This window comes from Drosophila miranda, chromosome XR (assembly GCF_003369915.1).
Source record: "Drosophila miranda strain MSH22 chromosome XR, D.miranda_PacBio2.1, whole genome shotgun sequence".
NCBI classification, from domain to species: Eukaryota; Metazoa; Arthropoda; class Insecta; order Diptera; family Drosophilidae; genus Drosophila; species Drosophila miranda.
In genome coordinates this window covers 15,575,038-15,597,198 of record NC_046674.1, presented here as the reverse complement: position 1 = coordinate 15,597,198, position 22,161 = coordinate 15,575,038, and the positions used below count along the sequence as shown (strand labels likewise).

The window sequence follows — 22,161 nt, the reverse complement described above, 5'->3', positions numbered from 1 at the left end:
GAAAGATCTGTAATGCTGGAGCATCTCTAAAGGATGAAATGACTCACCTGAACGCACTGGTGGCCCCGAAGAAACTGCTGCGATCCTGCAGCGCCGCCTTGGCCTTCTCCACGCTCTGCTTCAGCTGCTCAAAGGTGGACTGATGGAAGCGGTACGAGGTCCAGTCCGGCGAGCACTGCCCCAGCGTCAGGCAGTCCTCGGTCTTCACCTGGGCGAGTGTCGGTGGCGAGACACGCTTCAGGTCCAGCGCCGTCTGATACGAACACGAGTTCTCGTACATGGCGCAAGCCTGAGAAGCCTCAATGGCTGGCTGTTGGCTGAACAATGGATTCCACTTGACTCTAAAGGATTTTGGGAAAAGAAATTGAATGATGGGAGTTTTGTAGCGTTAAAATATTACATAAAGTATATATTTTTCATGGATTTATACAGATATTCGTAGAAAACAATCTTTAAAGTCTACACTTTAGTTGAAAAATTGTATTGTAATTACTTGAAAGTAATCTAAATATATACCCAAGCACTCACCTCATAGCAAACTACAGAGCTACGGAAAGATATTCATAAATCATAACGCCTGGCCCACAATTAAAGACTGCAATTTTAAGAGGCCTCTTGGGCCAAACAACCGCTCTAATTGCCAAGGCTCCAACACGTTTTGGCAGTTCTCCCTCTGCCTCTCCCTCTCCCTCTCAGGCCTCACGCTCTTTTTGCCAGCATAATTAATAGTGGTGGCTGGTTGGAGAGGACAAGTGGGGCTCCTTTAGATATAGGCACGACGTGCATAATTATCTGGCTTGTTATTTATTGTGTGTACGGGTACGAGTACGAGTTCGAGTACAGTCCTGCCCTTTAGACTAGGCCAACGTTGCGTATGAGTGCTGGGCCGTACTGTGCGTGGGTGGCAGCCATTTGAGCGTGCATTTCTAATGTCCATAGAGGGGGTAGAGGGTAAAGCAGAGAGTGCAGACCATTGTTAGCTGTGTCCTTTTTGGCCAGTCTGCAGTTAGCCCCGGGAACAAGCACTGGCACGGGCAGAGGCAGAAGCACAGGGCATGCAAATTTTTGCACTCTGCCCTCGTCGGAAGTTGCTGAATTTTGATTTATGCCAACGAAATTTATGCCACACAACGTGCGACTTCCACTGTCTCTGGCTTAAAGTTTCCCCCAAACGCAAAAGCAAAAGCGAAATCGAGACGGCTTTAACTTGGCCAGCATCAGCGGGAATAGATTTCATTATCGGACGGTTGCATCTCGTACACAACATCATCAACTTTTGCCTTGTCAGACATTATAAACGGTCTGCACACGCCTCATTTATTATTTATTATTTGTACTTGGTTCGGGTTTGAGCCCTGGCTCGGGCTCGGGGTCGGGCTCGGGCTCTCGGGTTGGCTCTTCTTGTAAGCAAATGTAAGCAAATTTCCCCAAACAAACATTAGCGAGCAGACATCTTTTTTGTGCGTAGCTATCACAATCGTTGCGAGCGCGCGCACACCGGAAATACGAGCGGGATGCCAGGATGTCGGCCTGGAGATGGCCTGAATGCTCGTCTCGCTCTCTGACGCGTGTGGAGTGGAATGATTGCCGGGCGGCTGCCGTGAGTTATGCTTCGGTCGAATCGAGTTGCCAGCGAGCATCTGTTAATGGTATAATCCCCTTGTAGAACGAGAGAGATCTTTTAATTAAGAGGCCACACGCTCGCATCCTCATTAATGGTTTGTAAGATTTCACTGCTCTCGGGTTTGATTGTTCATTTTCAGGAATTTACAGATTTTTGAATGCTTTCGGGGCTCACTGCATAATGCGACTAGTGAGCTGTTTATTTGTCGAACTGATGATGATTTTGTTGCAGCCGCTGCACATTGGGCGGAATGCCGATTTTTTAGCATTTATCTCAAAATTATTTTGTTATAGTTTTATAATTTTATTATTATTCCCCTTTATTAAATGGCCATCCTTGGATTTTTGGAAACCCTTTAAATGTTCCTTGTTTCTGACAGTAAACATTGTGAATGTTCGAATTTCAGCGATTTCCATTTAAGAGAACCAAACAACGTTGTTTATTACGGAAAATGTACATTAAGGTATTTAGTATATTGGTTGGAATTCTTTAGTTAAATGAGTTTTTATTTCGTTTTGTTGGCAGACATTTTAACTAGGGCCTACCTCAAACTAGTTACCTTTAGTGGTGCAGAAGAAGTAAGATTATAGTGCGTTATTGTGTAGATATTTTCGAACTATTTTCATAGATTCAGACAAGGTCGATATTCGTCGAGGCGATTTGCTGGAAGTTTGGTTGAACGCAACTTTTGACTGGATATACGAAGAAATAAATCAAGATTCTTCTTCAGAGACTACTTCGAGTTCTTGCAGTTTTTTTTATACATATCATAACGAATTGGTCCTCAGAAACGTTAAATCAGTAGGGCTTCAGAAAAAGAAGCAATAATGACTCGAAAAGATTAAAATGGAAAGCAAACTTTGGACTGAATGGGATAACATATAAACAAATCAAGTTAGAACAGCCCTGGAAATTCCAATAATGGAAATACGGCGAGAAGAGCGATCTCAAATGAGAAACTATTTACCTCTATATTGAATATCAATAAAGAGTTACTAGGCAAGTTTCACTTAATTTCAATAGTTCTTTCATTCAAGTACCAAATAAGTTAAATTAAACAAATTTTGCTTAAAACTCGTCACTCGGGGGCTTTTGGGGTCGCTGATTACGAATTTGATAATAGTTTTCTAGTTTCAAGATGTATTGAGTTATTTTCTCTTCTAGATGTAGATGTAGCAAGTTCGGGGAGTTATTTGTTTTAGGTGAATCCGGCCTTATTGGAGCCGCCATTTTGAATTTTTCAAAACTGACTTCAGTTTCGTAATTATTAACCTCGAAAACCCCCGAGTGACGAGTTTCAAGCGAATCCGATGAATTTTTACTGGCATCAGCTCAAAAAAGAATTGCAAATAGGGGACTACCAGCGATTGAGGTAGCAGAGGGATCAGCAGATGACGATACCCATTTTAAAGTCCATGACAATTTTTCATTTGAGTGAGATGTTGTATTCATATATATTTACATACATATATGTATACAAATTATGTTTAATGATTGATTTGAAAATATTCCTGTGGTTTTTTATTGAATCAAATAAATCAGTAAATCAAAAGATCCGATTTTTTCCGACACTGCCATAATTCATTGCGAATCATTTCGAAGTTGTAAAAAATCAGGAACAGACTAAGCGACTAGGGTACAGCAGTAAAGAAGGATTGAGGAGATGGCATTCGAAGAGTACTGAGGGAGAACGGGCATAAGTCCGGCCTAGAAATGGACTAAGAATCCACAGGCGTAGCGGTAGACGGAGGATGTGGGAAGTCGGCATTGGGGAGAACGGAAGAAGATCATTCCCACAAGTATTGCGCAATTAAACTTATATGAAAGGTTTGCTTGTGGTTTGCAACCACAAAGTACGCCACAGCGAAGTGGCAGGGGATTTTAATATATTAAAAACATTAAAGACTTAACTGAAATGCATTATGTGTGGGTGGAGGGCGAGCCTGATTCGAAATATTCAAAGTTTCGTCTTCTATGTAGCTTTACTATGTAGGTTAATGACAAAAAATGGCATTTCCGCCCAGTGTGCGCTGCTTTGATTTGTTGGCTGGTTTATGAATATATCCGTTGTATGTCTGCTAATTTGATTAACAGTGTACGAACGATAGAAGGTTTTGTGGGGTGGCCGTGTTTGATTAGTGGGGAATTAGGAAATGGAATTTTCCGAGCATAAGGCTCCAGCAGGTGTCAAGATCCAGGTACTACACTAGCTGACTTCGAAAACGTCTTGCCCATCAGATCATCTAAAGACGGTATAGCTTGGAACCAAAAAAGTAAATCCTACAAATGGATAATTAAGTTTCGGGGCATATCGAAATTCAAAATTGTACATCTCGTTCTACATAGTTCCAATCGTTAAAAGATATGAGGATCTAGTTACAGCATTCATTTCTTTGCTTGGTTATTATAGGCATCATTGAGATCGTTCTACCTCTAAGTGCCTTAAAGACCCCGTCATAATGAGTTTAAGTCTCGTCAATGTTTTGACTATATGAAAAACCATCCTTGACTTCCAGATGTCCTACATATTTCTGACTTGTCCATCAGATCATCCAAGTGCATATGGGAACACACTTTACAAAGAAGATCTAGCTCATAAATTTATCTTAGTTATAAGTTGGTCTTTAGCCGAAGTCCACACTCACCTCAGGATTATGGCTGTTTCTCTGATAGAGCTTATCCAAAAATACTACTCCGCTTGTAGTCTTAGCTGCACTCGACTTGAAGAACTTCCGTTGGGTGTAGGTAACGATTCAATCGCAAACACTTCACTTGTTGGCTCAATCGTTACGGGCCGTTAATCACTCAAAACAAGTGCGTACAATTTGCAGACCGGAAATGAAATTATTGTCAGAATGGCGACGGACATGCGACAAGTGAACGCGACAGCGACGCGCCACGCGAAGAAAGGTTTTGTTTGTATTTGATGTCGCCGTAGTAGTTTTGTAGCGGATATGCAAGGAAATTTGTCAGTGCAAGGACAAGGCAGACTGGACACCGACGGCAGCGAAGGCAGCGAAGGCAGCAACGTATACGGCGTTGAGGACGAGGATAAGAACGCGTTCCTTGATGTTCGCACAGGTGCATAGGAGGAAAGGGAGTAGCAGTCGGAGAAGTTGGGGCCGCCAACGAAAGCGGAATGAAAATGAAATCAAAAAGCGAAATTTCTATAATTTCCGCACAAAAATATCCGCGACACACACGGAGGAGGACACATGTGAGTGTTGCAGTTGCAGTTGTTCGTTCGTGTGTGTTTTGGTTGCTATTGCCACGCCCACAGCCAGCAACAAGCTGGGCGTATGTGTCCAAGTTTGCCACTCAACTAACGGGTAACGTGTGTGTGTGTGTTTCCTTCTTGTCCCTTTTCTTTTTTCGCTAGTATTTTTCTTGTGTGCTGCCCACTTGGCCAAGTGAACGTTTCGTTTTCTTTGCCTTTCCTGTGGATGTGGATGATATTGACGACGTGCAACCGACGAATCTTAACCGCAAAATACCGTTATTATGTCGTCCGCGACGTGTTGCACGGTAACGCGCACTCGAAGTTAATGTGGCCCGGTGCTCGCCCAGATCATCCCGTCCGAAACAACGCTTGAACGTTCAAAGATGGCGACACGGACACGGACAGAGGCACGGACTCAAACACACACTCCTCCCACAATCATTATATTTTGGAGCTGTGTGTAATCAGCAACCGCGACGCTGCTAGCAAGGATGTCACCCCATCGTCCGTTCTTGCGGTGGTTGATGCGCAGGCGCGCTCCGCACTCCTGCTTTGCCCTTTTATCTGGTGCTGTCATCGGCTGCTGCTTCTGCTTCTACTGCTGCTGCTGCTGCGAGATGGGCGGAGCCAAAACTGTGCCGCCGTGGATGCTCCTGGTGCTCCATTGGACTGCTCTTCTCTATGTTCTTGGGCAGCACTGTGGCAGCAGGCGGCGGGCATCATTAGTGCTGGCGAAGAGACCCCATTTTGGGCGGAAGTGCGTATGAGCAATATTTTAACAATGGCGTTTAAAACAGTTAAAGAGCCAGTACTAACACACGCTACTCTTATCTATGTGTGTGCATGTGTGTGTGTGCTAGTGTGTGAGGCCATTAGGCTCTTAGTTTAGCAAGGACTTTAAGACCCAGCCCAGCGATAAGCCCTCCTCGCCGCACACATAATACCATTTTAATTTCAAGCCGAAGTGGCCACAAAAGACGCCCCAAGATCTCGAGATGCGCCTGCCAAAAAGGATATAATTAACATGCCACATGCCCCACAGAATCACACATGTACACGCACACATGCTTACACTTGTATGTACTACATGTGTTAAATGACTTATAGATAAGCGCCCAGAACGGTGACATGATTTAAGGTACTGTGTCGAGGCGGGGATAATTTCTGATAAGCTAGCATATGGCATGGAATTGGGAGCTTCATTTGCCATCTCATAATTAGGGGAGGAGAAGAAGCGGAAGAAAAATGTCTACAAATCGTAGATCTAGTTAATGAGCGCTGAAGCAGAGCCACTAACTATACAGTAGTGTCAGTTCATACAACGAATACTTTCCAAAAGAATTTTCTAAATTGGGTCCCTGGTATTCAGCAGTGGCGTTCGGCTTGAGCCACGTCATCACGAGTGCATTTGAATGTGTGCATACAATATTATCTCTCAAAAATATTTGATACAATCAATTTTTTTATTTTTAGTGCTTCGCTTAATTTGGTTTTGTGTTTCGCTTGAGGTTTCAATGTATTTTAATGGATGGGTGCACAAGTATTCTCACATTCTGCGTGTATAGGTTTTAGGATTGCTGGCGATTGTGGGCTATTTCACTTTCGTTTTCTGGGCTCACATACCCTTAATTTTTAGAGTATTATGACACTTTTTCAAGAAGCTTTCCCCACAATATCAACAGAACTGTTATAAGCTTATAACTTATAAGGATAAGCGGATATACACATTAAAATATACATCATATATATCATAATTGACTTCACATTCAAAGAAATCTATATTAGGTTATTCAAGGTGCGACGTTTAGCTTCATTAATTTTTTGCATTCGCGTTAGAAATCGAGAAATGGCCAAAAGATTTGAAATTTGATGGGTAAGTATGACACAATCTGTATAGACCCATTTCAAAGCTATCCATAATAATAGATGATATACATATATCATTTTCTGAACGCAAATCACTTTTGTATATGGGATCAAATTTAAGTTTATATGATACTAGGGGACAAGCCCTCCTCACAATCGCTTCGCTTGTGCGCCAACCCCCGTCTCACTTGCTAAAGCAACCAAAATAATTGTCTCAATGAACTGCAATTTTTCAAGAACTAACGTGTCGGTCATTTGTAACTGAGAATCATCTGTATCTGTGAGATACATTTATATCTGTGATAGTACAATTTTGGGCGACGACGACGACGATCCATAACCATGTATTTCATATACAATAATATGTACAGTACAATACATATGTATGTACATGTGTGTATAGATAGATGTACAAGGGGAATTCATTATACGGAAAATTCGTAATGTAGAATATAGCATTTCAGTATTCTGGAAATAAATTCGTTACATAGAAAACATCTTTGTACGGATTTTCGTCTTAGAGAAATTCGACTGCAAAAGCTTTCAAATGCCTTGGAAAAGTAACGGTAAATGAAGCTTAGAAAAGGTGAAAGTCCTTGTTGAGCTTACAGTGCTTGAACATCCTCATAAGCTCCCATAGCTTTAGCCAAGTCAAATTAAACTTGGATCCCAAAAAAAAACTCGTCATTAAGTACAAAATTATTCAATATTTTTATTGAACAAAACACACACTCATTTACACTTATCACAATAAGTTTGTTGTATATAACTTGCAAGACATAACATAAGTAGTTTCATATATACGTCAAAAGTCTGCCTAGTTTGCACTTGTTCTGTTTAGCCAGTGATAAAATTAATTACAAAAATGCGAAGGGATTCGGCCTTCATCCTGTTGAATGAATGTATTGGAAATGTGCGGATGGGAAGGTAAAAAAAAAGAGTAAGTCATTGTGCAGCATATCCGAGAATCTCTAAATGCGACTCCTTGAATTAGATTTCACATCAAACAGCTTTCGCACGAAGAAAACCTGGAAAACACAATGAAATTAGAATGAAGTAAAAGAAATAGTGGATTAAACGCACCTGAATGGAGCATGTGATCAATATGACCACAATTTGGCTTAGCGAGAAAGTCTGAATGTAGGAGTTATTATCCAAGAGCAGAGCATAGTCGCGGGCCTCGCGATGCCGGCTATGCGCCTGATAGCCCATCATGTCGTTGATGTTTCGCTCCACAGTACCGATGGTGGCCTAAGGTAATAAGTAGATCGTTTCATTTTTTGGGTGTGGCTTAGGAAAACAAAACCAGTTTCTGCTTACTGTAAAGTTTTGCATGTTCAGCTGCAGCTGCTCAATCTCTTTGGCGTACTTGTCCCAGGCATCGTACTTCACTACTGTGATGTAGATGTTGACCAGCTTGCCAGCGAATCGCGAGAACTGGTTGTCAATGCAGACGGAGTAGTAGCCGCCGGGCGAGACCTGGTCAGTGTAGTCCGCCGTGGCCTGCCACTGGTAGGGCTTCACCACTTCATTGGCTGGATTGCGCACGGCAAAACCGGCCATGCCATCGCCGCCACGCACCACCTGGGGAACACAATTGTGAAAATCAAAGAGAATTAGTATCTATCAATGGACTTACACTGAAGGACACATAGAAAGTGGCCCCCGCCTGCACGTACTGATGATAGCAATCTTCTTTGCCAGCGTCTATGTGGACCTGCAAAGAATAAAACAATAATCTCCAGCTGTTTAGACTCCGTACGTCGTGTGGATGCTGCGTACTCCTTACCTTATAGTCCATGGCAACTGCTGGCAGATTCTCATACCACGGCTGTTGCGCCTCTTGGGCTGAGGCAACGTTGATCAAGCAGCAACAACAAATCAGAGCGAATGTCAGTAATAGAATTTTAATCTGCTCTCGTTGCCACGTCAATCGCATTTTGGATTTGTTCATCTCAGTGACACTTTGTGTATGCCAGCTATGGGTACGGACTCTAAAATGCCTTTTTCTCTACACTCGCTGCCGAACGGATGAAATAGTGATTAGGAATTCCTACCGGTTAGCTTTCTATTTGCTAAATAAACATTTAAAAATGTTAATAAACAACCAGTCGACCGCGGATCTATCGATACAATATACGGTCTGACCCCTAAAAATATACCGAAATATACCGATGAACTATTTGCACTCATATTCCATCATATTTCTCGATTTGGATATTCGGTTGAAAGTTAGAAGTTAGCTAAGAACCTCAGCAATGAACATATATTTTTATCCGACAGTGTAAACAATTTTATACAAGAATGGCGACTTGAAGTACTCATCTGAATTGGATTGTTTATAAAATAAGGTATAGACAGAAAAGAACAACGATAATTTCCGCAAAATTATTTGTTTTACATGGTAACTACACGCTAACTACACATTGGCTACATATTAACTACATCTCTCACCTGTAGGGAAACGTGAACGTTTGTTGGAAAATACTAAAAAGTATTCAAAAATACTACACTATAAGAAGTATAAATATAAATACTGCTAGCAATGCTAGTAAATCCGCAAAAATGCTATAAAATATATAAAAATATGCAAGGTGTTTGAGTTCATAAATATACCGAAATATACCGCCTCATTTTCAAAACATTAAACATGTGCAACTTGCGTTGAACCGCGAAAAATAGTGCTGTTTGTAAATCCAATCCAATATAATTTCCTGTAAAATAGTGAGCAAGGAACCACCTGTTGGGTAAGCTGCGCATACAATATATATAAATATAAGTATTTCGCTAAAGTGCATCGCTCTTATCGAAGGCCTCTCCAACCCTGTTTCTGATAAGACACAATTTTCATATGTTTGTTATATTTTTTTATATATTGTTGGTTGCGGCTGTTTTGCGATAATTTAGAGTGTGAATACTTACACACACGTAAATAATATTAAGTGGTGATTAACCTCTACGGCGTTGAGTAGGGCAGATAAAAATGCCAGCGCACTCGGCGCTCAAGTTCATTTTGTAGCTGCATCGAGATCGAAATGGTTCACGTCACCGAGGATGTTTTTGCTACTGGAGCAGTCAATCCATTTACCAAGCAAACGGAACCCATTCGGCGCTTTACGCTATGCAATGGCGGTCGCATGTCGGTCCAGGTGATCACCCTGGGCGCCACCATCACCAGCATCAAGACGGAGGATGCCCGCGGCCAGCTGGACGACGTCACGCTCGGATTTGACGACTTGGAGGGCTATCAGAGCGAAAAGAATCCCTACTTTGGGGCCACCATTGGACGTGTGTGCAATCGTGTGGCTAACGGACGCTTCAGGCTGGATGGCGAGGTGGTGGAGGTGTCCAAGAACCGGGATAACAAATTCCAGTTGCATGGCGGATTCGTGGGCTTTGACAAGGCCCACTGGGATGTGGTTTCGGTGCGTCAAGACGGCGTCACACTATCGCACACCAATCCCGATGGCCATGAAGGTTATCCGGGCAAGGTCACGGCCACAGTGAACTTTACCCTCAGTGAGGACAACTGCCTGCATGTCCGGATGATGGCGGAGAGTGACAAGCCCACGCCCGTGAATCTCACAAACCACTCGTACTTCAACCTGGCTGGCCACAAGGCGGGTGCCAACGGTCTCTACGAGCACACCATCGAGATCAATGCCTATGGCATCACCGAAACGGACAAGGACTCCATACCCACCGGTAAGATCACACTGGTGGACGGAACTTTTTTCGATCTGCGCGTGCCCAACAATCTCGGGGAGCGCCTCAAGCAGCTGCAACCGGCCCGCGGCTATGATGATAATTTCTGTGTGGAGTTTGATCCGCCACAGCCCTTCTCTAAAGTGGCCAGAGCAACGCATCCACCCAGTGGACGCTGGCTGGAGGTGGTCAGCAATCAGCCAGGCGTTCAGTTTTATACGGCCAACTTTATGCCGGACGTGGAGCGTGGAGAGGCGGCCATTCCCGGTAAGAGTGGAGCAGCCTATGCCAAGCATGGAGCCTTCTGCCTGGAGACGCAAAAGTTTCCCGATTCTGTGAATCACAGCAACTTCCCATCGACGACCTTGCGCCCCGGCGGCACCTACAACCACGAAGTCATCTACAAGTTTGGCGTCTCCCAATAAGTGCGCCCAAACTCTCTATCCAATCCCAATATGCCATAAATGCCATGTATCCAAATAACCAAACAACGTAACGATAATAACCAATAAAGAAAAAACACGAATGCACTCGAGAATTATGCAAAAGTTCGATAAGAGCCAGAGCACGCCGTGCGGGGCCATTAAACTGTAGCAATCAGTAGAGCTAATAGCTCGAGAGCAGGCCATATATAACCAAGGGATGGTCACAAGCCATAAATCAGTTGAAATGATTCTTCAGCTGTTTGTATGTCTGATCGCCCAGCTAAGTCTGAGTTTTGGCCAGGAAATGGGCTATCTCCGCATAATGAATGGCACCACGGCTAGGGATAAGCAGTTCCCTTACCAAGTGGGTCTGCTTTGCTACTTTGATGACTCAAAGGATGAACCGAATCTGTGTGGCGGGACAGTTATCAGTAAACGTTGGATTTTAACAGCAGCCCATTGCTTACAGGAACCGAGCTCTGAACTGTAAGTAAAACCAACAATAGCCTGCTTTGAAACGTTCACTAACAAGAGATTCTCTTGCAGACGCAAAGTGATTATCTACGTGGGAAGTCTGGAAGTGGACGAGAGTAAGCCATTTGTGGTCAAAAAGAGCGCAACCATTGTCCATAAGGGGTTTAACCGAAAAATTGTAGCCAATGATATTGGCTTGATAAAGCTGCCAAAGGATCTAACGTTCAATGACCGCATACAGCCGGCTAATTTCCCCGACCTAAGGAACACCTATGAGGGAAAGATGGCCATTATTTCCGGCTGGGGTCTGACCAGCAAGCAGCAAGCTAGCAGTGTCCTCCAGTACATCAGAGCTCCAATCATCACCAACGAGGAATGCGAGAAACAATGGAACAAGCAGCTCAAAGGGAAAAGAAGGAAGCTCGTACTGGACTCCTTTATATGCATTGATTCCAGGGCAGGACTCCCGTGTCGCGGCGACTCTGGCGGTCCCCTGGTTCTCGATGATGGCTCTAGAACGCTGGTGGGCATCGTCTCGCACGGTTACGATGCCAAGTGCCAGGTGAAACTGCCAGATGTCTTGACGCGTGTGTCTTCGTTTCTAGATTGGATTGAAGAGCAGACTGGTGGTGGTTTGGAATGAATGGGCTCCTGTGGAATGGCATCGAGTGTCAATAAAATACGAATCTCTTTTCAAACGTGTGCTTTATTCTTGTTACTCATACAAACTCCCATACTCGTACACTTTCTCCTTTCTTTATCTCTCATTTCGTTTCGTTTCCATACTATTTTCTTGTGGCTTTGCTAAATTTGTTATCATTTTTTTATATTATTTTCTTGTCGTTTTATAATGTTATTTGTGACTTTGGTTGCATGTCTTTTAAACAATTTGTTTATGATAATGTTTAAATGTATTCATTTGTGGGCTTCGTTTACGTGTGAGTGTGATGTGGTGTAGTGTGTGTGTGTGTGGTTAATGTTGCTGATTATTTGTGATCCTTTTTTTTGTGGTTTTCATATTTTTTTCTTCGTTCTCCCCTTATTTGTTGTCGCTATCTCATAAATGCAGTTCTCAAAATGTACAAAAACCTGAATGGAAATGATACAATGAGTGTGTGAGGAGGGGTGATATATATTTTGGTTTCTTCAACATTTGTTTCCTTTTAGTAGGTATTTTCCCATATACTCGCATGTATTGTATGTACAAAAGGTGTAAACGAAATTGTGAAAAAGCTATACAATTTGTTAGTTAACAAAGCGAATAAGTTTAAGAACTCGGCTGAATAAATTAGTTGAGTTGTATTATCTTTTTGTTGTAGGCTGCTTGAAGACTTCAGAAAAATTCGTTTGTAGCTAGCATAAAATTTGTTTTGGTTTGCTTTTCGTTAGTTTTTCTTTAAATATATAAAAAATGCACATATTATTCGATAGTAAACCATAATAGTAAAGTAATTGTTAAACTGTTTTCCTTTCGGTTTTTGTTACGATCCGATATCGCTTCCCTTTATGTCCGTTTGCGGCCGGCCTCGTATAAAATGATCGATTTACTATGCGTTCAACTAGTTTTATTTTCATATTGAAATATATATGATTTTTTTCGTTACTTTCAATATTGCGTTTATCATTTGCCTATAAATCCATAGAGTTCGGTTCGTGTGACTTGCAACTATATTTTATTATAACTGTTTAATATATTATAATGCGATGATTCAGGGTCTAAGCTGAACCGAACTGAAAACTGAAATTGTAATATATTTTGGAGAAACGATTCCAGAACAGAACAGATTTTTCGTCTTAGTTACATTGTAAACTTTTTTGTATGCATTTGTCGTTCGGTTTCGTATAAAATGTTGGTTGGGCTTTTTGTATTTTACGAGTAGTCGTATTTTAACATACGCAAAATATATTTTGTATATTTTTCCCACTTAGTTTCCGCTTATCTAGGGCTTTATGTATAAACGTTATTTTTAATTATTATTTTTGCTAGACTTTCCTTTTGGTTTTCGGGTTTCCCTTTTTCTTATTTCCGTATTTTCCCGTGTTGAAACAGTAACTTTCAGTCATCTTTTAATAATAATAATACATACATACAATATATGCAATATTACATACGTACAATAATATTCTGGTTTCGTAATTTTTTGTTTGTAATTTTAATTTTAAATTTAATTTGTTATGAGCGCGCCGCCGTGTGCAATGCATAAAAAAACGCAATGCATTCCCTTTCTTATATAGTGTGTCGTGTTCATAATTCACATTCAATAATGGTTTTTATTTTGTATAAAAGCTAAAATGTTTTTCCGCTGCGTATGACAAAAGTTTACATATCCTTATATATCTTTCTGATCAGGCGATGATCCTAGACCCATACAAAAAAAGTTCACCCAATTTCAATACAAAAATTGCCCCGTCCTCGTCCCACGAACTCGCTTCAACAAAATTTGATTTCAACTTTGGAAATGTTTTCCCATCATTTTCTTTTGGCAGTTATCGTTTTGTTAGGTTTGTTTTTGACATGTTTTGTGGTTGTTGTTTTTCTTTCTGTTGCGTTGCTGTTGCTGTGATATTGGTTTAATATCATTGATTTCATGTATGTATATGTGTCGTTATCATTAGATTTATCATTTATCATGTATGTATATGCTAAGCAACTAACATTGGACCATTCCATTGCGCGACGCACTATATAAGAAAACTAGCTACTTGATTACGTGTTATATTTACTCGTACTTGACTTTATATATGCATATATTATATATATTTATATTCATACTTGTATTATTATGTTATGTCGTTATGTTGTACGTTATTATTAAAATGAATTACGCCCATGCGTGGACAGCAGCCAGGCAGTTAGGATACTTAACCCCCACTAAAAAAAAAATGAGTAGAAACTCCCAAAAGACCCCCTTCCCCTTATACCCCCTCTATAGAGCCCAAGGCCCAGATCCAGTGCCAGCTCCAAGTCCAACCTTGCGGAAAAGTATTGTACAGCAAATGCATCAAAGCGGAAAAGTAAGAGCAAAGGATCTGGTAGAGCTGCTGTCGCATGCAGACAATTAAGACTAGGACTAAGACTACGGCCAAAAAAAATCATCAGTCGCACTCCGGCCCCTCCGAGAAATGGCCGCGCACATCGAGAGCCGAGGCCAGCTGAAAGACAATGTGCGATAACGATGGATGCTCCAGAAGCTCGCTTCCTGGCAGCTGGGGCTCGCAGCGTGGCCGCATGTGGCGACCACGGAACCCACGATGCAAACGCAGCACCACATCACAGAAGACGAAACGTAAGATGAGTGTGCGCAGAAAGTCGTCGCCAAAGAACTGAACATACGATGAGTCTATCCGGCAAATGAAAGTCGAATGAGATTAGATCGTGCTTTGAAGGGTACATACATATATCAAAGATGCTCCTTACCTATACAGCCTATGCCCTGTTCGATCTCATCCATGCGGCAACGCGTGACCAGGCGCGAGGCCTCCGTTATGAAGCGATCCACATAGGTCTGGCAGCGTTCCCAATGATGGATGGGCACATCGCCCACATTGCAAATGTAGCAGAGGGCCGTGAGCGGGGAGTGCAGGAACAACGTAAACAGCGATCCATGATGCTGGACATCGGCTGAAAGACATCCAAGAATAATCAGTAATTCCTCATCCTCAAGGGTATCGGGGGCACGGGCTTACCTTGAAATGCGGATGGTACGTCTTGCGGTGACATGAGTACGACCAGCGGCTGGCCAAAGTAGCGGGGTATGTGCTGAAAGACGAACGAGTTGTCCGAGTCGATGACAATGAACATGGGCCGGCGTGTGAACGGATAGAGATCACCCGGATATAGGCAGTGGTTCTCCTTGTACGATTTCCCGCGACACGACAGTCCCCCGCCATCGACACTGTCCCGCTTGGCGCAGGTGGCGACGCCGCCCAGCTCATATCCAACTGGAAAATAAAGATATCGTGATTGTTCGGACGCTTGGACTGCTTACCATACTCCTTAGAGATACTTACAGTCTTCGGGATGTTTTGTGGTGGAGAAACAGCCGTCCGCGGACATGTACAAGAGTAAGGCGCCACCCAGTGGCAGTTCCCTAACGCCGCTGGCGAGGAAGACCATCAGCTGGCTAATCGAAGGCTTATAAAGTAGATACTTGTGGGGATTGTCTCGAAAATGACGGCCATTCTCCTGGTAACCCTTGGATCCTGGCACACCGTAGGGTGGAATGCGACTGGCCGCAGGACTGGCATCGTGTCCGTGCAGGCCATGCGCCATGCTCAGCGGATTCGTTGCCGATTCCGTTGGCTCTCGCTCCAGCGTCTGCAGCATCCGGAACATGTCCATGGTCAGTTCCGAGAACTTGGCCTGCTCACAGGCAGAGCCCACGATCAGGATCTCCTGCAGGCTCAGCGTCATGTGCGGCGACCGCTCGCAGGGCGGCGTTGTCAGCGGCGATAACCTAGAACCGGAACCACTACACATAAGTCGTTGTAGTTGTGCTGGTCCACAAGCGATTGGCGGGGGCCCGTGCTTTCACAGAAGAATTGAGAATGTGGCGCACTAATGAGGTGACAAGGGTACGGAAGGAGAGAAAGTGGGACTCGTGTGTGTGTGTGTGTGTGGGTGTGTGGGTGTGTATTGGGATCGAGGGTGGTCAAACACATGAAATGATAAATTCTTGTGAGTGTCTGAGAGTGGACCATTCCGAAAAACATATTTCCTGTATCAATATACAGAAAATATTCTTTCGAGTGTGCGAAATCAGGCTATAAAACAGTCATCCTAAAGAAGTGGAGTGGATCTGTTTTAAGCCGTAGTATTTATTTAGATTGTGTATTGTGTGTGTGTGTGGTGTGTGTGGTGTGTGAGTGGGTTAGTGGGTGGTGTGGGTGTTAGGTTGGATAGATCATGGTTAAAGTGCGTGACAAAATGACAAAGGTGAGTGTTTTCTCTGGTGTTTCAAGTCTTCTGTGATAAGCACAACGAAATCAACATAATCAACGGCAACCGAACTCAAGCAAAACTTGTATACCTACGCAAACAGAATATAGCGCTACCCAAAGTAGACTCTTATACATATAGATAGATTGATAGATAGATAGATATACTTTTGGCTACCCCAGAAGCTGTCCAAACTCCTCCTCCGCCGACGAAAGCACGGGCAATTTGTACGCGGTATGGGCACAAATTGTGCCAACGACTCACCTGTGCGATAATATGATGGGATTGGAATCGGCATGCAGTACGGCTACGGCTGCCTCGGCCTTGATGAAGCCCTTGATCTCCTCCAAAACCAGCGACCATTCCAAATGATCCTCCGGCTCGTAGCTGAGAAAACTTTAGGATAATCAAAGCATCGACACGGAAAGTATATTGCCACTCTTACGTGTTGGTGTACTCCTGTATCTGCTTCTCCAGTTCGGTGACCAGTTCGCGCACCAGCTTCATCTTCTTGAGCAGCAGACAGACGACAATGAAGCGGGCATAATAGCGCAGCTTTTTCACCATCAGATCGGGCCGATCCTCCTTGGCTGCCCGCGAGTAATACGCCCGTCCACGTATTGCCGCATAAAACTGATACGCCTCATTCAGGTAGTTGGTTTCGCTGGTTCTTAAGCTGCAAGACATAACAGAACTTTGCTGGTTAATTCAAAGCAAAGGAATACCGGTGGGACTACCTACTAATAGTGATAATAGAGCTGGCCAATTTTGCTTGCTATCTCGCCAATCTGCCAACGCTTCAGTCCGTACTTGGAGTCGAGCACCATGCGGTGTTGCTGCTGGAATTTCCACAATTTTGTATAGACATCGAAGGTGCGTCCGAAATACGCTTGCCACTGCCGATGACCATATTGCGGCAGATCCCTAAAGAGAGTACATATAGAATATATTTGTATCATTTTGGATGCAAAGGATGCCGCAGCATTGCACTCACCTGAGCCCATTGAAGAGCTGCTTGGATTTCTCTAGCAAATGGCAAAACTCCAAGACTAGCTTTCGATCCTGTTCTTCCGTGGATTCCATTTTCACCATGCCGTTCTTCTCAACCTCCACCGCAATGTGTTATGTCTGTGAATCGGTTCTGCTGTAAAAATGCAACCGTTGGGATGAGTATTAATCAAAAGTGCAACGAGTTCTCTCAGCCCCACTTGGCATACTAAATGAGCAGAGGCGATAGAGAGATTCTATGGATTCTATGGACGGACTCACTCAAAAACTATCCCACAAAATAAACAAACTGAATCATGCAATTCCGCTATATGCATCTATCCATCCATCCACCAATCCACCAATCCATCCATCCATTCATCCATCTATCTATCTGTGTATCTATCGTCCCTCGCAACGTGGCATAGATGACTACCCACTTGAGATTCATTCAGCCGCTCATTCAACCATTGTTGACGTGGATAATGATAATGATGATGATGCTGTCAATGATGCTTTGCATGCAATGAAATGAAATGCCTATGCGGCTTTTTTTCCTCCAACACCAACACCAACACCAAACCCCCCCTCCCCACCACCAAACCAATGCACATTAAATTTTTAATTTTTATGTGCCATAAATCAGGCATCAAAAACCGCAATATATCGTATTTGATTTGGGGTTTTTGTCTAAACCGAAAGACAAACGGCAAATGGTAACGATTTAAAGGCATAAATGTTTTAATGCATGAGTACTCTTACTCTTACAATTACTCTTACTCGTACTCGTACTATTTCCGTTTACCGGGTTCATGGATTCATGAATGACCGGCACGAGACGATACGACACCAATACGAATTCAATTAAAATTTCAATTTGGTAAAAACAATTACGATGCCTTTTAAGTGCACACGAACAGATGGATGAGATGGGATGGAAGCGGATGAAGATGAAATGGGATGAGACAATCGTTATTCTGGCGGTGAGGAAGTGGGGCACTGCCAGCTATGCATCAAAAGCTCAATTAATAACGCCCGACCAGGCGACCAAGCGACCAGGCGAAATTGTTTGAACAAAAAACACAAGAGGGAAAGCGCCCGACGACCCCTGAACCCGAACCCGAACCCGTACCAGAACCAGGAAAATGTCAAACAGAGCAAAAGAAGAGTGGAACTGAGCAAATGCACAAAAGGGTCGGCAGTGCAAATGGCGCCGCAGCGGCCACATTGATTTGGCTTTGGCCAAAACTAGGTCGCCCCATGGAGCACACAAAAACTTTCAATATGAGCTCATCAGCCAACAGCCAACAGCCAACAGCCAGCAGCCAGCAGCCAGAATCCAGTAGCCCGAAATGGGAACTGAAGATGGCCAGGAGATTTGGCTGGAGATGGGGCTAAATATGGGCCAGGAGATGGGGCTAGAGATGATGTAAATGTAGTTTAGTTTTTGTGTGTTTGTTCCGGCAGGCAGGCAGTCAGTCAGGGACAAAGGAAGCTGCGTCAACTATGCGTCACCTCTGTAAGGGGTCGACCAACAAGTCAATTGGGCGACAGGCGGCAGGCGACAGGGCACACTCTAATGTGGTCACACGCTGATATTTATGGCGCCCTAATCAAATTAAGTTTTCATTTAGCGCATTAAAGTGACATAATATGAAAATTACGCATACGCAACGTTAACAAACAAGACAAGAGTGAAGTAGAGAGCAGAAGAGTACAGTGGAGTAGAGCAGACACAATCAAACAGGGCTGACAGACGGGGCCAGCCGCAAGCCCACTCGCTCACTGAATGACAGACCTCGCGCCTTATGCCACTGCCACTGCCACAGGCGGATGCTCCTGCTGCCCTGCTCTCCTGCTTCTGTTGCTGCTGACTTCATCACTGTCATCATCATCTTCATCATCGTCAGCAGAATTTAACCAACATCATCAGCATGTCAACATGTGGAAACCGGAAATGAAGAAACACAAATACTAAGCAAAGTCGTTGCCACTGCGATGTTGCTCATTAACACCCCTGCCTCCGCTGCCCGATCCTGCGCTCTCTCCTCCCTCTCTCTCTCTCTCTCTCTCTGTCCCTGTCTTCTAAGCACACATTTACAGTTAGTGAACGGTAACGCTGTTCACTGTCGCACAGCCAGCAAATGTGTCGAAGACCATTTGGTGGGGCATTAGAAAAAATACTCGGAAATATTCATTTGGAGTTTCAAGTATAAAATGGTTAGGCATATTCCTGATGCGAAAATGCACACCATGGACACTTTTGTCGCCTGTTCAGTCAGTCAGCAGTTAACGTGGCAAAGTTTTTTCTCCTTTTTAGCGCTCTCTCCTGCTGCTACTGCTGGTGCTGCCGCCCCTGTTGTACTTTTTGTTGCGTGTGCGTTGTTGCCTGTGTGACAATATGTGCAACAACAGCAACAGCTACGAGAGCGAGTACAACTGTTGGGGAAAATTCCAATCCCAGTCAAACAAAGATTGCAGCAACAAAAACAAAAAAAAATAAAATAAAAGGAACGGAGTATGCAACGCACTTTTGGCGCCAGACGGAGGGGAAAGACTGGCAGAATGGGGAGCGGGATAGCCGCCTTTTGACTGACGGCCAGGCGTAGGTCCTTCCATCTATTTGAGCGAGTGTGTGCGTGCATGCTTGTGTGTGTGTTTGGGTTTTTCAATGCCCGCCAGCACTCCTGAAGCAACAATACCAACAACTATTCGCTGCTACTTCGCGCTCTCTCTCTGTGCTGCACATTTTTTTGCCCGTTGCTTTTTTTTTAGTACACCCTTGAAGGGAGAGGGTATGGCTTTCACTCGATGGTTACAATGCAGAGAGGAAAGAATTCTCGATCCTCTATGGATGTAGTACTAAATACATATGTATCTATGTGCATTCTTATTAAACAATCAGTTTTGTCGTCATCCGACCGTTTTTAAGCTATTTACTAATCTACTTTTTGGTTAATGTAGCATTTAATTGTAGCTGCAACGTTCGGATGCCAATTTCATATATCTGCGAAAGAAATAATCAATCGGATGTGGTCGGATTCCAACGGAATATTCGATTTTCAAGGGTATCAACCACTTCGACTTCCCGTAGCTATACTTCCTTCCTTTCTTTTCTTTCTACTTCTGGCCGATGCAAGTGCGAGTATGTATGTGTGTGAGTAAACAAGCATGCAGTTGCAGGAGGAGCGACCGGGAAGGACCACAAGAGAGAGAGAGAGAGAGAGAGCGAGAAGGAGTAAACTCCTCTGGTTGGTGTGTAATCCTTCAAAGGCATTGTAGGCTACACATTTAATGGCATTTTGACGCTGGCAACGCTGATAATGATGTTGTCGTACATGCTACGTCCGCATCCGCAGCAAACTTGAAGTTGTCTGCCCCACAGACCCCCTTTCTGCCCCTTTCTGCCCCTTTCCTTCTCTGCCCTTGCAATGCAATGCCCTCGTGCTCCCTTGGTCCCTTGCACGCCCCACCAGTCATTAGGACTTATGAATTTCGGTTTAACAATTGAGCAGCACAAAGGACACGCTGGCGGGAATCTGCAAAACTTTGGCATAGTTCAGCCTTCATAATTAATGGCAGCGCGGAAAAAAGAAAAAACTCTGCAAAAATATATAAAAACCAACTGCTTGAGTGGCCCAACTTTAGCCTAATGATACGGACAGACAGACAGACAGACAGAGAGTCGGTCCGAAAGTTACACTTCTCATATCTCTGGGCAGACATCTGAAAGTAGCTCCACAAAAGTGCACACAAAACTTTGTCCCAAGGCTGCTGCTGCTTCTGCTTTTGCTTTTGCCAGCAAACCGGATGTGGAGTGGCCAGCGGAGAACTTTTTCCGTAGCCTTTGGACATTTTAGTCATTTTAAATTTTTCTTTATTTTGAGATGTTTGACTATTGCTGGAGGGCCATTTGAATTTTACATTTAATTGGCAATTGGCATATCCATTGCATGCAGCGCCCTGTAGTATGCAACAAATTCGTTTGCCAATCTTACCTTATCATTGTTGTACCTGCTGCCGCCACCAACAACAATAGCAACAACAGCAGCAGAAAGAGGAGGAGGAAGAGCGGTGGTCTCCTCCGTCACAGCCTATGGCAGGACGCCGACGCCGACGCTGACACCAGAACCGCCTTCACAGCCGTTTTTGCAGCTTATTGTTGCTGTTGCTATTGGTGTCGTTGTCGTTGTCGTCGTCACCGTGACCGCCGACGACGCCGTTGCTGCCGCAGCCGCCGTCGAGCAATCAAATTAGCGTATGTTGCCGCTGCTTCTGGTGGCGCTCCCGCTGACGACGCCGTCTTCTAGCTTTGTTCCTGGCGCCCTGCACTTGATATATGTATGTATGTACGTATGTTCGGAGTCCGGAATCCCAGATGATGAGTGCGATTGATGAAACACTTTTCACACAATTTCTTTCCCGTTCCACTCGCGATTCTTTTTTTTTTTTTTTGCCGGCTTGCAATATTTTACTGGCTTCTGGGACGCACTGGGCTCGAGGGCTCGAATGTGGGAATACACAGCCAGGGATTGGGGCAGCTTCAGTTACCGTTCCGAGCTTTGGACAATTTCGGGCGTTTTTCCTCGATTGCGGTGCCGTGCGTGTGGGGGGCAGAGAGTATGTGAATGGTGAAACGCTGCGACCGTCGCGTATGGCTGCACAGTATTGAATTTTTTCGCATTTACATTTTTAACGAGGAGGGTTGGGGGTTGGTATTGATTTTTTTGCGACTCTGACAGCTCGCTAGTGCCAGTGCTAGCCGCCAGGCGGCGTTTTCTGACAGTTGTCCGCTCTTCGGGGGTGGGTGGCTGAACACCGAAACTCTCCACAGCCAAACAGCTGATTTGAGTGGAGAGTAGCCGTTAAGGATATGAAATTTGAATCTTCCCATGGAAATAACACCCCGTTTGCATCCTTT

At 43.9% G+C, this 22,161-nt stretch overlaps 5 protein-coding genes across 10 annotated transcripts in view; 2 read left to right on the top strand and 3 right to left on the bottom strand.

The window, feature by feature from the left end:
• Positions 1-5,175, bottom strand: part of LOC108153623 (DNA-binding protein D-ETS-3) — a 29,749-nt gene extending 24,574 nt beyond the window's left edge. Inside the window, exons 1-2 of one of the 2 annotated variants that reach the window (XM_033387333.1) lie at positions 4,270-5,175; positions 48-341 (exon numbers count right to left, since the gene is read on the bottom strand). In XM_033387333.1, the coding sequence (XP_033243224.1) occupies positions 48-280 (233 nt within the window). In that variant the 5' untranslated portion in view covers positions 281-341; positions 4,270-5,175. Of the gene's footprint in view, positions 1-47; positions 342-528; positions 1,784-4,269 lie in introns of those variants that run through there. The other variant, XM_033387332.1, reaches the window with a different exon arrangement.
• Positions 5,176-7,397: 2,222 nt separating this feature from the next.
• On the bottom strand, positions 7,398-8,855 carry LOC108153398 (transmembrane emp24 domain-containing protein B). Its single transcript, XM_017283388.2, has 5 exons — positions 8,500-8,855; positions 8,350-8,427; positions 8,031-8,294; positions 7,794-7,961; positions 7,398-7,738 (listed from the first exon to the last, which is right to left on the bottom strand). Exons 1-5 carry the CDS (start codon positions 8,662-8,664, stop codon positions 7,682-7,684), a joined length of 732 nt encoding a protein of 243 aa, XP_017138877.1. The 5' UTR covers positions 8,665-8,855; the 3' UTR covers positions 7,398-7,681.
• Positions 8,856-9,599: 744 nt separating this feature from the next.
• On the top strand, positions 9,600-10,950 carry LOC108151940 (aldose 1-epimerase). Its single transcript, XM_017280871.2, has one exon. The coding sequence runs from the start codon at positions 9,746-9,748 to the stop codon at positions 10,838-10,840; it is 1,095 nt and encodes a 364-aa protein (XP_017136360.1). The 5' UTR covers positions 9,600-9,745; the 3' UTR covers positions 10,841-10,950.
• Positions 10,951-11,034: 84 nt separating this feature from the next.
• Positions 11,035-12,014, top strand: LOC108151941 (brachyurin). Its single transcript, XM_017280872.2, has 2 exons — positions 11,035-11,326; positions 11,387-12,014. Exons 1-2 carry the CDS (start codon positions 11,058-11,060, stop codon positions 11,955-11,957), a joined length of 840 nt encoding a protein of 279 aa, XP_017136361.1. The 5' UTR covers positions 11,035-11,057; the 3' UTR covers positions 11,958-12,014.
• Positions 12,015-12,970: 956 nt separating this feature from the next.
• LOC108151935 (protein SCAI) lies at positions 12,971-21,974 on the bottom strand. 5 transcript variants are annotated; one of them, XM_017280861.2, is made up of 9 exons: positions 21,239-21,974; positions 17,248-17,397; positions 16,995-17,177; positions 16,699-16,929; positions 16,518-16,649; positions 15,326-15,786; positions 15,002-15,256; positions 14,733-14,936; positions 12,971-14,655 (listed from the first exon to the last, which is right to left on the bottom strand). In XM_017280861.2, exons 2-9 carry the CDS (start codon positions 17,343-17,345, stop codon positions 14,411-14,413), a joined length of 1,809 nt encoding a protein of 602 aa, XP_017136350.1. In that variant the 5' UTR covers positions 17,346-17,397; positions 21,239-21,974; the 3' UTR covers positions 12,971-14,410. The 5 variants fall into 5 exon arrangements, with proteins under 5 accessions (XP_017136350.1, XP_017136353.1, XP_017136352.1 ...); XM_017280864.2 differs by having other exon boundaries at positions 15,326-15,771; XM_017280863.2 differs by having other exon boundaries at positions 16,518-16,640.
• Positions 21,975-22,161: the final 187 nt, after the last annotated feature.